Source organism: Neopelma chrysocephalum, unplaced genomic scaffold, assembly GCF_003984885.1.
Source record: "Neopelma chrysocephalum unplaced genomic scaffold, ASM398488v2 Primary Assembly neopelma1_165, whole genome shotgun sequence".
Taxonomy (NCBI): Eukaryota; Metazoa; Chordata; class Aves; order Passeriformes; family Pipridae; genus Neopelma; species Neopelma chrysocephalum.
Genome location: NW_020897827.1, coordinates 380361 through 393797, shown reverse-complemented (window position 1 = coordinate 393797; position 13437 = coordinate 380361). Strand labels below are relative to the sequence as shown.

The following is a 13437-nucleotide window of genomic DNA, read 5'->3' as shown; positions in this document are numbered from 1 at the left end:
GCGCCGCGATTGGGCGCCGCGCCGCGGGGCATGCCGGGAGCGGTAGTCTGCGCGGGCTTGCGGGGGCCGGGCTGCGCCGCGGTCAGGACTACAATTCCCGTGAGCCTCTGGGGATGTCCCGGAGCGGGAGGGCTCCCTCGGACCGGGGCAGCCCCGCCGTGGCGGAGAGCCGCGCCCCGGCCCCTTCGGCCACCTGTCCCACACCGAGGCCGCGTGTCCGCGTCTCCGCCCGCTTCCCGCTGGAGGGGGTGGGCCCAGCCCAAGGAGGGCGGTGCCGATTGGCTGGGAGAGGCGCCCCGCCTCCTGCCAGCCAATAGGTGCGCGGGATACTGCGGGGCGCGTGAAGCCGGGCAGGGAGTGAGCGGGTGAGGGCGCTGAGAGGGTCCCACGGTGCGGGTGGATCAGGGCGGGGGTGGCGGCTCTTTCCCCCTAATTAGCCATATATTTAATGATTTTTCCTTTTAACCTCCTCTTCCTTGAGCCAAACGCCGGGTCTGTCGCTGTGCCAGAGCCGGGGACGGGCGCAGGGGGAGAGCCGGGGTGTAGGGTGGTGTGGGAGGACATTGCAGGTCCGTCCCCAGTCGCTGTGATGGGTGGATTGGGGCTGGCAGCTTGTGCTGCGCTCAGCAACCAGAGGAGATGAGACACAGGGGAATTTGGGGCACCTCAGTGTTTAAAACCCGCTTCGTCGGTGCCCTGGGTGCTTCTCCCCGTTCCTCGCTGCTGGAGCAGCTCTCCCGGCTTTACAGCCCAAACAGCCTCCGTGCCTCGTGTTTTGTCTTTCCCCATCTCTGATTTAGTTGGCACAGGCCGAATATAGCCAAAAAATGTATTTTTGGGAAAACTGGTTCTGGCTCCTGCCCGTAGCAGCTGCAGCAGCGGGCTGGCCTCTCTCCCCTCGTGTGCACTTCACACCCGGGCTCGTTAAATATTGATGCCTCGTTCCGTGTGCTGAGCTCTGTGCCCCAGCTCTTGAGCCTTGGACAGCACGAGTGTTCCAAGCCCTGGCTGGCCCTGGATTCCAGGACAACCCTTCCAAGGGCTGCTTCCCCCTGCAGTAATTCCTGCGACGGAGGGACAGAAATAGAAGGTTTTTTGGGAGCAAGTCCCAGCTGAGGCTGGAGGCCAGAACACTGATGTTGCTGCAGTTAAAGCCCTGTGTTTACTCTACATGGGCAGCAGAGTTTTGAGTGTATTTTTCAAAAAAACAGGCATGTGGAGCCTCCACCCCTGCGATGTGGATCTTCCCTGTGCAGCTGCTGTGAGGCTCCTCCTGCAGCAGGTGTATGAAATCCTGGTGGGAGAGCAATATTTTAACCTGCTGGGATAAACAAACAGCCCCTCTGTCACACTGAGCCCACAGTAACACCAGAAAAGGCTCCCCGGGGCATCAGGTCCTGCTTGGGGTGTTTGTCAGCCACCCCAAAGCGCTGCTGTTTATCAGAAGTGCCCTTTCTGAGTCCTTTTGGATTATTCCCCCTTGTTGCTGCTGGAGTTCTCCCCATCTGTTGGTCTGGGAAGGGGAAGGAGCACATGGTGCTGCTGTGGGCTGGCATCAGCTCCTGGCTTTTACTCCAACTCTGCCTCTTCCCTCTGCTGAGCTGCCTCCAGCTGCTACAGGACTCACCCGCCCCTGTCTCCCCCTAAACTCTGTTTTTGAGTCCTGTTTGTAGGAGCTAATTATGACTAAAGTGTCTTTTTTGTGTGTGTTTTCCAGCCCAGAGGACACAGTGCTTTGTTTTGGCCCATCTCAGCCCTCCTGCAGCCCCCTGTTCGTGGGGGACAGTGCAGGCAGTAGGTACCTGGGTCCTGTGTGTGCTGAGTTTTTTGGGGGGCTGGGGGTGTCTGGAGGGAGGGGAGAGACCAGAAACTGGTTGGGCAGAGCAGTGGTGGCTGAGATTGTTGGGTTTGGGGTACAGGGCTCTCTGGGAGCTGGGTCTGGGCAAGGGGTGACCATCAGCAGCCTGTGGCTCCTGGCCAAAGATCACGGGGCCAGTTCCTTCTCAGAGACAACAGGCAGAAAAATGGGGTTTAGGAGGTTCAGCCCCTTGGCTGTGAGGGTGGTATCACAAGGTGACAGCAGAGCTGGGGCCTCTGTCCCTGGGGGTTTGCAGGACTCAGCTGCACAAAGCCCTGGACACCCTGGGCTGGGGCTGGAGAGGGGACACGGGGTTCATTCCCAGCCTCCTGTGGCTGTTGCCTTTTTGGGATGCAGATACTCCCAGGAGTCCCCTCAGCCCTCCAGAGCTGCCTCAGCATTACAGAGCCTTTTGGATTTAGAGGATTGCAAGGTCTGGCTTGAGCAGGGATCTCAGTGCAGGAGCTGTGAGAGGAGCTGGGGGGTCACTGGCCCCCCCCAGCCTCGGGGCCGTGGGCAGGCACAGGATCTGTGTCCAAGGCTGTGTTTGCCAGCTCACAAACACCAGTTTGCTGCTCAGAGCCGTGGTTTCTGTGCCCCTTGGGCTGCCAGGCAGTGTGGGACTGGGATGCACTGAGTGCCTTGTGGGCTCTGTGTCCCCATTATGTCAGAGGTGGCTGATCTCCCCTACCCGGCTGCAGGATCGAGCAGGGCTCTCCCTCCCAGTGCTTGTGTTCTCCCACATTGAGATGTTGTCTGAATTCTTCCTCTTTGTCACTGACCCTGTGACTGTCACCCTCACCAACCCTATCAGAAATTTCCTCTGATTTCTCTGAGCAGGTCCAGGGGAGGCCATGGAGATGCTCCAAGGGCTGGAACCCCTCTGCTCTGGAGCCAGGCTGGGAGAGCTGGGGGGGTTCACCTGGAGAAGAGAAGGATCCAGGGAGACCTGAGAGCCCCTTGCAGGGCCTAAAGGGGCTCCAGGAGAGCTGGAGAGGGACTTGGGACAAGGAATGGAGGGACAGGAGAAGGGGGAATGGCTTCCCACTGCCAGAGGGCAGGGTTAGATGGGATACTGGGAAGGAATTATCCCTGTGAGGGTGGGGAGGGGCTGGAATGGATTTTCCAGAGAAGCTGTGGCTGCCCCATCCCTGGACGTGTCCAAGGCTGGCTTGGATGGGTCTTGGAGCAACCTGGGCTAGTGGAAGGTGTCCCTGCCCATGGCAGGGGGTGGGAATGGATGGACTTTAATGTCCCTTCCAACCCAAACCATTCCATGATTCCATGGTTTATGGTGCTGTAGGTGAGACTGTGGTTTGGTGGGTGCAGGTGCTATAGGGGTATGAGTTGCTGCAGCTGCAGATAAACCATCTGGAGGAACTGAGGGCTGGCTCAAGTGGCACATCCAGAGTTAGGGGGGTCCAGGGAAGCCTCGTTTAACCCAGCACTATCCTGCAGCCTGTGAAACAGGAATTCCCAGCCCAGAGGGTGCCAAAATCCTGCCGATGTCTCAGTAACACCCAGAGAGAACGAGCTGCGAATGAAGCCACCTGTTTTGGGCTAAATATTTGCTGTGCCCAGCACAAACAAGAGAGCCCTGTCCTGGCACGTTTTCCAGCTCCTTTTTTCCCCCTTTCAGAGCACGATGTTCCTGGTGGGACTCTCGGGTGGGATTGCGTCGGGGAAGAGCACGGTGGTGGCCGTGCTGCGGGAGCTGGGCTGTGCCGTGATCGACGCCGACCTCATTGCCAGGGAGGGTGAGTTTTCCGTGGCTGATCGTGCTCCCTGAGGTTCCCCTGACAACTGGGGTCGCTGCCGGGAGGCGCTGACGGCAGAGGGTGCTCTGGGTACATCCAAGTGTTTCCCTCCCGCTTCCCGCTCCGCGAGGCTGTGGAGCTGCCTCCGGGGGAGGGGGATTGGAACTAGGATATATTTTTAATAACCAAAAAAAGAAGATCGTGTCCTAAGAAACACCGCGGGGAGATCATGCCCTGAGTTTCTCTCTCCTGGAGTGTGATGTTCCCCAGCTTTGAAAGCCAACTCTGGGCAAAATTAATGTGGTTCCCTTGGCTAATCCAGTGTCCCCTCTGACATCCAGGACACACATCCTGTCACCCAGTTATGTGGGGTGGGATCACTACAGGTTTGAATGAGAATGTCCCTCTGTGCTGGATGTTGTTTTCTTGGTGGCACTGAGAGATCAGACCTCGACATTAATGTGCTCAAAAAAAAAAAGAGGCTCCAGAGATCCCAGGTGAGGGAATTTGGTCCGTGCTCCTGCACTGCACACCTGCCTCTTGCTGCTCTCAAATGTGCTGCCTGGGCTAGAGGGAAGAGCCAGAATTCCAGGTCTGTTGCCTCAGCAGGACTGGAGCAGTGGCTGCTCTCCCTGATTAGCTGTGAGGTGTTAACCCCTCCATCCCACAGGGATAACGAGGGGAACAGAGAGCTTGGCCAGAGGAGCTGGAAGTGTCCTGGGTCAGGTTGGACAGGGCTTGGAGCAACCTGGGCTAGTGGAAGTTGTCCCTGCCCACAGGGTCGTCTTTAAGGTCCCTTCCCACCCAAACCAGCCTGGGATTCTGGGATTCTGTGGATCCTGCATGTGGCAGGTCCAGGGGCTGCAGCTGAGCTGTGGTGCAATGGTGTCATTTGGAAGTGCCAGAACTTTTCTGTTTGGTGAAGAACTTACTGTGTAGCCACTCAAAGCTGCGATGCTTTAACATTTTATTGCACTGTAATTCCCCTCGAGGTGCAGGAAATTTGCTGGAGGTGCTAAAAACCCTTGGAGACGGTAGGAAAACACTACAGATACTCTGTGTCAGTTCTCTACCAATCACTTTATTTTCCTCCAATTCCTTTTTTATATGTGTTTGTTTACTATATGGATTTCACCCATCCCAAAACTGCCTCCATGTGATATTCCATGGGAGGAAGAAATTGGTCTTAAAGACTTTTATGAGGTTGGCCTGAGGTTACAACCTGTGGCAATGTTCCTGGATTTGGGAGAGATGATTATCTGCTCTCTCCTTCGCTGTGGTTACCCTCAGCTGGAGCTTAATTATGATTTTATTGCTGCATCCCTTTTGTTGGTGATTTTTTTTGGTGGCTTTAAAGTTATACACTCCTGTAACGTCAGAGTCCCTGCAAGGGCTGATTGGGGATTGAGCTTTTAGAAGGTTTTTTGTGTTCATTTTCCTGAAGAATTTAGTGACTGAGGTCAAAGACAGTAAAAAAAATACCTCAGCAGCAGCCAGACACAGGTTGTAGAAGTGTGTGTTCACGTAGTGCTGAGGTTTTCAGCTGGTCCTGGTCCCTTTGGATTGATTCCTCACTGGGGGCAGTCAGCTCATCCCAGTTCCTGCCCCTGCCCTGGCGTGTGGCCATGGCCGTGTCCTCCTGCCCGCCCTGCTGACTTGTCACCCCGAGCAGCAGCACGGGCTGGGAGGGTTGTGGTGCTGAATTAATGTCTGCAGGACACTTTGATCTCCCAGGAGGTGTCAGCCCTGCAAGGGACCTTGGGCTGGGAGGGCTGTTGGCAGGAGCTGGAGCTGAGGCAGATGTGCTGGAGGCAGATGTGGTGCCCCGGCGAGGATCAGCTCCGTCCGTTCATGACCAAACCCCATCTGGGGGTGGCTGCTGATGCAAACAGTGCTGTAAAACCAGCCCTCACCCCCGGCTGTTTGATGTTCTCAGTGGTGCAGCCCCACTCCAAGGCCCACCAGCAGATCCTGCGGTACTTTGGCACCGAGATCCTCCTGGAGAACGGCGAGATAAACCGCGAGGCTCTCGGGAACATCATCTTCTCCCAGCCGGAGAAACGGCGGCTGCTGAACTCCATCACCCACCCCCAGATCCTGAAGGAGATGCTGAAGCAGATTCTGAAGTACTTTGTGCTCGGTAAGAGGCCAAGTCCCAGCCCTCAGGGACTCCTCTCAGGCAGGAGCTGTCCCTGAATGTGGGGAGAGGGACAGGGACGGGGAAGGGGAAGGGACGTTGAGTGACAGCCTTTGTGCTCTGCCTGCGGTGGCCCTTGGAGGATTCATTCCTGATTCACTCCTGCCTTTCACTGCTGCCCTTCACTGCCTTCCTCTGCGGTTTAAAGTGTATCTGTGGGGCCTGGGAGCAGCTTTGTGAGGCCTGTGCTGAGATCAGCCCCCGGATAATGTCACACTCCCGAAATGGCCGAATATCCTTCCCTGCCCCCGGCCTCAGTGGGAGCTGTGCAGCCCTCTGAGCGCCGATAAGGTGAGGGACGGGCTGACAGCTGTGGGCTCCAAAGTCCTGCCTTCCCCCCGATACATGGAACAAATGCAGCTGTCAGGCAGGGCTGGAGAAATGCCAGATAAGATCACCAGCTGTTCCGGAGGTCTCCGTGTATGACAGACTTCACAGAGCCAGTCTGGATCCACAGCGCTTATCGGAGCTGGAGCCCTGTGAGAGCTGAACAGGCCTGTGCCGGGGCTCCACGGGGCCAAGCTCTGCTGCAGGGTGAGGAGGAGGAGGGACACAAAGGAAGCAACAGGCAGGAAAGCCAGGAGGCAGAGATGGAGTCTTGAACCCGGGGCTGCGGGCTCAGGAGGCGGATGCTGCGCTGGCCCTCGGCGAGAGCGCTGTGTGGCTTCAGCAGGCAGCTTTGTCCTCATTAGTCAGGATTTAATGATTTGGGATAGCTGGATGTTGTCTCTGAGGATCGCTGTGTAAGGAAAGCTCTGATCGATCAAACTGGAGGGCAGCAAGAAGCCTCTGGGGGCGGAGATGCGGTGGAATGGGGCTCCTTGGATGATGTCTCTGTCCAGGCTCTGCTTGCCCTGAGTTTTAGGGGGGTTGGGTTATAAAGAGGGGACAGCAGCAAAACCTGAGGTGTCCCTGTGGCTGAGGCACACACAGGGGAGTGAAGTCCTGGCTTAGAGCTTTCCCTTCCCCTCTCCTGCTCCCCCAGGCTCAGCAGGGCATCTCCCACCTCCCCAGATGCCGCAGAGCTGGCGCTGGCCAAGGGCAGAGGCACAGGGAAAACTGGGGGGCCACAGGGCCTGGAGGGATGGTGACTGGCTGTGGCAAGCTCTGTTCCTCATGGTGACAGTGCTTTTAAACCGAACTCGGGGAGTTTTGGTGAGGGTTCAGCCCTGGGGCTGTGCCCAGAGGCTCCCCCATGTTTCAGTGTCACAGCTGCGAGAGGTCTGCAAGGATTTCCTCGCTCCCCTTGGAAAAATGGAGCTGTATAGCCAAAGCTTTGCATAAAGGCAGGAAAACTGAGCTGGGGAAGGTTGGCTCAGATGACTGCAGCCTGGCAAAGTCTTGGACAAGGGAAGGAGTGGAGAGCAGATCCTGCTGTGGACACTCTCCCTGCTGCTTCCCGGGAGAGCCCGGCACGGCTGCTGCTCTCACCAGCCAGGCACTGCTGCTCTCATTTCAGCTCCTCGTTTCAGCTCCTCATTATATTTCTGCAGCTTCACCTTTGGTCTGAGAGCAGCCAGGTTAGGGTTGTGTTTTTTTTTTTTTCCCCTCTGGAAACTTGGAATGAAACCATTTCCTCCCTGCGAGAGGGAGGAGGGCGAACGGGCTCTGCTGCAATCATGGAGCTCTAGAGCTCCCACTTCCTTTGCTTTTCATGGCCATGATGTGTGTGTGGCAGGAGGGATTTGGGAACGGGGGTTAATGCTGTTCCCTTTTCTGGGGGGTGTTGCCATTTCCACAGGATACCACTACGTGATCCTGGACATCCCTCTGCTCTTCGAGACCCGCGGGTTGACCAAGTTTATGAGATACACGGTCTTGGTTTATTGGTAAGTGCCCCAGGAACCATGAGGACAGGGACAATGCCACCTCTCTTAGAGGGGGCTGTCACATCTGTCTGCTCTGGTAAGGGCTCAGCCACTGCCCTGGTGTGAAGCCCATTGAGAGAAGTGACATCTCCCTTTGTCCTGTGGCACCTCCCTTCATCCTAGTGCACTTGAGGGGGCTTCTTGAGCTTTCCCTGGAAGCTAGCACCATCATACAGGGAATGTTGTTCCTTTGGGCCTTCTACAGCCTGTGCACCATCAGCTGGGGCAGGATTTGGGGCACTGCCTGGTGTTGTGGGCTGTGGGAATGCCAAAAACACGCAGCGGGGTCATCCCGGGCAGTGCCGACCCGATGGCTGGGGCAGAAATGACGCGGGGAATGTTTCTCATTCCCACTTTATTATCCCCCCTCATGCCCGAGGAAGGCAGACCCCCCTTCCCTCCCAGCCCAGCTGAGCTCCATCCCCTCCCCGGCAGTGACCCCCCGGCGCAGCGCGCGCGGCTGATGAGGCGGAACGGGCTGGACGCGGCCGCGGCCGACGCCCGGATCAGCTCCCAGATCCCACTGGAGGAGAAGCTCCAGTGGGCAACTCACGTCATCGACAACTCTGGGGACCGGGAGAGCACCCGCCGGCAGGTGCTGCGGCTCCACGCCCGCCTCGAGGATTCCCTGGATTTCCTCTGGGCCCGGCTGGCGGCGGGCGCGGCCGTCGCCGGGCTCGGGGGGCTGGTGTTCCTCCTCCTGCGGCATCTCATCTCCTAATTCACCTTTTCTCTTAGTCAGGGAAGGGCCCTGAATTCCCTGGTTTGAAAAGGGCACCAAAAGGCCACCTCTGTTAATGAGCTTTGCCAGCTGAATGCAGACAGCGGCGAGAGGTGTCTCCTTGCACAGTTCCCAAGGTGAATGTAGCCAGGGGGTTTTTTTCTGGCACCTTCTCCCTGCTCAGGTTCTCGCCCACCAGCTGTGCCTGTGTGGGGAGGCTCTTGTTGTCCCCCCTGTGGGTCTCTATGGTGGGACTTCAGTGAGTTGAGGCACTTTAATCCGGGACGATCTCATTCTAATCCAGGACAATCTCACTTTAATCCAGGACAATCTTACTTTAATACGGGACAATCTCACTTTAATGTCTTCCAGGACAATCTCTTCCCTGGGAAGAGGTGGCCTCTTGGGCCCTGTCCCTGCCAGCAATGTCTCTGGGGTGATCCCCTGCAGCTCAGCCCTCCTAATCCGAGTTTAGACCTGGGATTTCCCCTCTTTCACATTGATTTAATGGAAACGTGTTAAATCTGCCTGGGGGGGGACGGACAGCACCTCGTTCACGTGGGTCAGGTGTTCAGGGGGCTGCTCCCCTCCCTCCCGCCCTCTGTTTCTGTGGCCATCGCTCGTGGGTCGTCCTTGTCTTTGGATCCGAGGGTCTGATACACCCCGGAGCGGGCAGAGACCTGGGCTCTGCCTCGTTCAGACTCATTTCCTGCTGTTTGAGCTTCCTTCGGCGGCGCTTTCCCGGCGGGAGAGCCGAGCCTGGGCGAGGCGGGTGCTGGCTCTTCACTTTTGTTTTAATAAAACACTGAACAGCAGCTGCTCCCGCGGCTGCTCCCGCAGCTCTTCCCGGCCCATTCCCAGGTCGTTTCCTATGCCGGGGCACGGCTGCGCTCTGTAAAGTTCAGCACACGCAGGCAGAGCTGACGGGCGCTCGTGCTCTTCCCAGTAAACATCCCTGAGCTGCTCCAGGAGCTGCTCGGAGCGTCAGCCGTGCCCTGAGCTTCCTTGGAGGGGGCTGTGGATCCGTGTTGGCTCTGGGCAGTTCCAGCTTCCTGGGATGTGATGCTGGGCCCCCTGTGGTTCTCTGTGCCAGTGCTTTCCCCCTGGGGTACCCCTGTGTCCACTGCCGCCCCTTGTCCCCACACTCCGAGAAGGGTGGGTGCTGCCAGCCCTTGCCCACCCCTCCTCCCTGCACGCAGTGGTCTCCGGGATCCTCCAGGATGCTCCCATCCTCCTTCCCGGGCTCGGCCCTGTGAGGCAGTGTCCTGGCTGTCCCCACTGCCAGCCTTTAGGCACAGGGACCATCTCAGTGTCCCCAGCCTGCACGTGCCCCTTTTAGGGGCCAGACACCCTTCCCACTCCTCTGCCCTCCCCTGAGCCCCACAGTGCACCCACAGGTCCTGTGTCACACCCATCTGGAGAGAGCCAGCGGTCGCTGTGCAGCCCCAGAGAGCATCCCCGGAGTGGGGGGAGCCCTTTCAAACAACCCCTCCCTGCTCTTAATGCTCCTTAACTGCTCGGCGCTGCCGGAGTCCCTCCCAGCCAGCCATAAATCAGGGCCGGAGCGCGATTTCTCGGCCGAGATAAGCGTTGATTCTGCCTCCCTCCCGCTCGCCTCCGCGATAAATGGGCCGGGGGTGGAAGGAGGGAGCGAGCCGGGGCCGTAATCGCATTTGGCGCTTCGCTCCCGCCCGGCTGACGTTCGCTAACGAGTTTAGCGGGGCCGAGGGAGCGACTGGTTTCAGGGGATGGTGAAGCACAGGGCTGTCCGTGGGGCTGGTGGGGGCCTGGTTTGGGGGCTCTGGGCGGAGCTGGGGATTGAGCCCCCTGTGTGGGCTGCGTGCCCGGGTGTTGGCACCCACCGGGAAAGGGCTCTGGAGCCGGCGCTTGGCCATGGGGCTGTTGCTGTGCGGTGCCCAGCTGTGGGTGCTGCCCCAGGATTGCCCCAGCGTCCCTAGTCCCCCTCCCACCTCCCAGCCAAACCCCCTCAGGGACAAGCCCGTGTCCCCCGCCGGTGACAGACGGCTCAGCTCCGTGGGCTGGGTGGCATCGACAGCACGATCGATGGCCGTGGAGGAGACACCCTGAAGGACACCCCGGCTGAGACCCCGCGCTCGTGACACGGGTGCTGCCCCCCGGACCGGGCTCCGCGTGGGCTCCGGGGGCCGGGGGGTGCTGTGCCACGGCCCCCAGCCCCGCCACAGCCCCGGCCCTGCTCGCCCCACGTCCCGCCATCGATCGCGGAGCAGCGTCACCCCCGCGCCCACCGGGGCGGCTCGAGCAGAGCCGGCCCCGCGCCGCGAAGCCAAATATTTGACTGTGCAAATTGGCGGCCGGATCGATTCCGCTGCGGCTGCCGGGGGCTCGTGACAGGCGGACACTCCTCCTACTGCACCCCCTCCCTCTGCACCCCCTTCCGAGCCAGAGCACCCCTACCTGGAGCACCTCCTTCCCCAGCGCACCCCCTCCCTGCTGCACCCCCTCCCCAGTGCATCCCTTCCTCAGAGCACCCCTTTTCCCACCGCACCCCCTTTCCTGGAACTCCCCCTCCCCAGTGTAACCCTTCTCTCGTACATCCCATTCCTGACACCCTCCCCCATTCCTTGGAGCACCCCATCCCTGGAGCACCCCATCATGAGACACACACGGGGTGCAGATGTCCCCCCGTGGGCTATAGGGACAGGGTGACATCCCCCAGTGGGAACTGCCCCAGATGTGAGCTGGCTTGGGGGCTCAATACCCACGAGGAGGAACAGCCCGGGGGGTCTGAGTGTGGTGTCACTGCCTGGCACTGTTGTCACCAGTGTCACTGCACGGTGCCTGTTGTCACGGGTGTCACTGTCACTGCATGGTGTTAGCACAGTGTCACCGTCCCTGCACGGTCCCTGGGGTGTGGCACAGTGTCGCTGTCACTGCACACCTCCCCGGGGTGTCACACAGTGTCACCGTGGCTGCACAGCCCCACTCGTGTCACACAGCACAGCCCCGCGGTGCTGCACAGCTTCACTGTTGCTCCCCGGGGTGTCACATGGTGTCACTGTCACCGCGCAGTGCACAGGGTGTCACTGTCACTGCGGGGCCGCCGGGTGCCACGCAGTGTCACTGCAGCTCCCGTGGGTTGTCACACGGAGTCACCGTCAGTGCCCGGTGCAGGGGCTGTCACATAGCGCCATGTCACCGCGTGGCCCACGGGGTGTCACCCACTGTCACCGTCACTGCCGGCCTGCAGTGTATCACCCACTGTCACTGTCACTGCATGGCCCACGGGGTGTCACCCACTGTCACCGTCACTGCACGGCCTGGGGTGTCACACACCGTCACCGCGCAGGACACTCCCCAGTGCCACCCCTGCACGTCCCGTCGCTGTCCCCCGCCCTGTCAGGCCGGCCGTGGGGCGCCCCGGGGACAGCACAGCTGGTGCCAGCAGCCCAAGTCCCCGCTACTCCCACCCCTCGTGCCCCCGGGGGGACACGTCCCCAGCCCGTCCCCTCGCCAGCCGCTCAGCCGTCACCTCGCAGCGCTCACCGCCGGCGCTAATTAACTGCCGGTGTTGGCAGCCCTTAATTGCCGCGCGGCGGGAGGGTGACGGGCCCCGCCGTGTCCGTAATGAGCGGCAGCGTGACAGGGACGGGGACGGGTGGATGTGCCACCCACACCTTGTCCCACCCCCGCCTGCAGCCGGGCTCCCCCGTCGGGCGAGGGACAGTGCCCGGCGTTGGGTCGGGACGTCGCTGTCCCCAGGGCCAGGGCTGACACGGCTGTCTGGCCTGCTAGCCAGCCCCTGGCCACCAGCCAACTGGGCAACTGGCCAGACAGACAGACAGACAGACAGACAGACAGCTGGACAGGCAACCAGCCCGGTGCTCTACTGGCCAGCCAGCCAAACAGCCTGTTGGTCAACTGGCCAGCCAGCCAACTAGCCAACAAGCCAGGCGGGCAATCAGCTGGCCAATGAACCAACCAACCCACCAGCCAGCCAGCCCACCCCGTGGCCATCTACCACCCAGCCCAACCAGCCAGCCCACTGCCACTGAGCCACTTGGCTACCGACCACCCAGCTCACCAACCAGCCACCTCGTTGGCCTTTAAGCCCACCAGCCAGTTGGTCAACCCACCAGCCAAGCAGCTGGCCAGTCACCAACCTGGCCAACCAGCCAGCCAGCCCTGTGGGTAGCCAGGCAGCCCACTGGCCAGCTCCAGGGTCATCACCTCGGGACCGGTTTGTGGGGTCCTTGCTCCCTTGCTCCCATGTTGATCCGTGCTGGTGCTGCATCTCCCCGGGCTTCCACAGCCTGGAAATCTTCTTAATTCCTCTTCTTAATAACCTCTGCCTCCTAACAAGGTGTTTGGGGTGGCATTTCTTAGGGATGGAGGTGACACAGGCCTGGAGGTTGGTGGCTGGGGTGGCTGGTGTCCTCTCTTGAGACCAGGGGACCATTGCCCTGGGGGTCCTGCCCAAAGACCTGACACCGCCTTCCCTATCCACACCTGAGTGTCCCCCTCCCATGGCCCCTTCAGACCCCACCCTGGGGACACACAAGGGTTTTGGGGGCAGTTTGTGAATGGCTACTCCCTCCCCAGGCTGACATCGGGGTCGTATGTCGTGTCCAGCTCCTAGTGCTAATTACAGCTGAGCCCAAGTAATTACAGCCACCCGTGGGCTGAGCCCACCCAGGCTGACTCCCAGCTGGCGGGGACGGGTGGAGGGTGTGGGGGGCACAATGTCCCTGTGCCCCTGGCCACGCGTGGTCCTGTGGGCAGAGCGAGAGGGGAAACTGAGGCACAGCCCCAGCCGCAGCCCCACAAACCCCCTGCCCCGGCCCGGCTGCCCTCACCCTTCCCCAAATCCTCCTCCTGGAGCCCCTCAGAGAGCAGCAGGTACAGCCGCCCCCCGGCCAAACCCGCGCCCCCGGAGCACCGACTGTCCCCCCTCTGCTGTCGGCGTCCCCCTGGCACCGCCCCCGCCCGCGCTCCGCGCTGCCAAAGCAAACAGCCGGGCATCGATTGTGCGGGAGCTGCTGTTTGCTTAACCTTTG

At 60.2% G+C, this 13437-nt stretch overlaps 1 protein-coding gene across 4 annotated transcripts; it reads left to right on the top strand.

Moving 5' to 3' along the window:
• The first annotated feature begins 11 nt into the window (after window positions 1–11).
• On the top strand, window positions 12–9240 carry DCAKD (dephospho-CoA kinase domain containing). 4 transcript variants are annotated; one of them, XM_027701683.1, is made up of 6 exons: window positions 12–99; window positions 1718–1794; window positions 3498–3615; window positions 5552–5755; window positions 7554–7641; window positions 8116–9240. In XM_027701683.1, the coding sequence occupies exons 3-6, from the start codon at window positions 3504–3506 to the stop codon at window positions 8399–8401; spliced, it is 690 nt and encodes a 229-aa protein (XP_027557484.1). In that variant the 5' UTR covers window positions 12–99; window positions 1718–1794; window positions 3498–3503; the 3' UTR covers window positions 8402–9240. The 4 variants fall into 4 exon arrangements, with proteins under 4 accessions (XP_027557484.1, XP_027557483.1, XP_027557482.1 ...); XM_027701682.1 differs by lacking the exon at window positions 12–99 and adding an exon at window positions 184–396 and having other exon boundaries at window positions 1718–1798; XM_027701681.1 differs by lacking the exon at window positions 12–99 and adding an exon at window positions 185–357.
• Window positions 9241–13437: the final 4197 nt, after the last annotated feature.

Coding starts and splice junctions, on each gene's coding strand:
- DCAKD (XM_027701683.1), top strand. CDS start 3,504: ATGTTCCTGGTGGGACTCTCGGGTGGGATTGCGTCGGGGAAGAGCACG. Junction 3,616..5,551: donor CGACCTCATTGCCAGGGAGG/GTGAGTTTTCCG, acceptor TGATGTTCTCAG/TGGTGCAGCCCCACTCCAAG. Junction 7,642..8,115: donor TACACGGTCTTGGTTTATTG/GTAAGTGCCCCA, acceptor CCTCCCCGGCAG/TGACCCCCCGGCGCAGCGCG.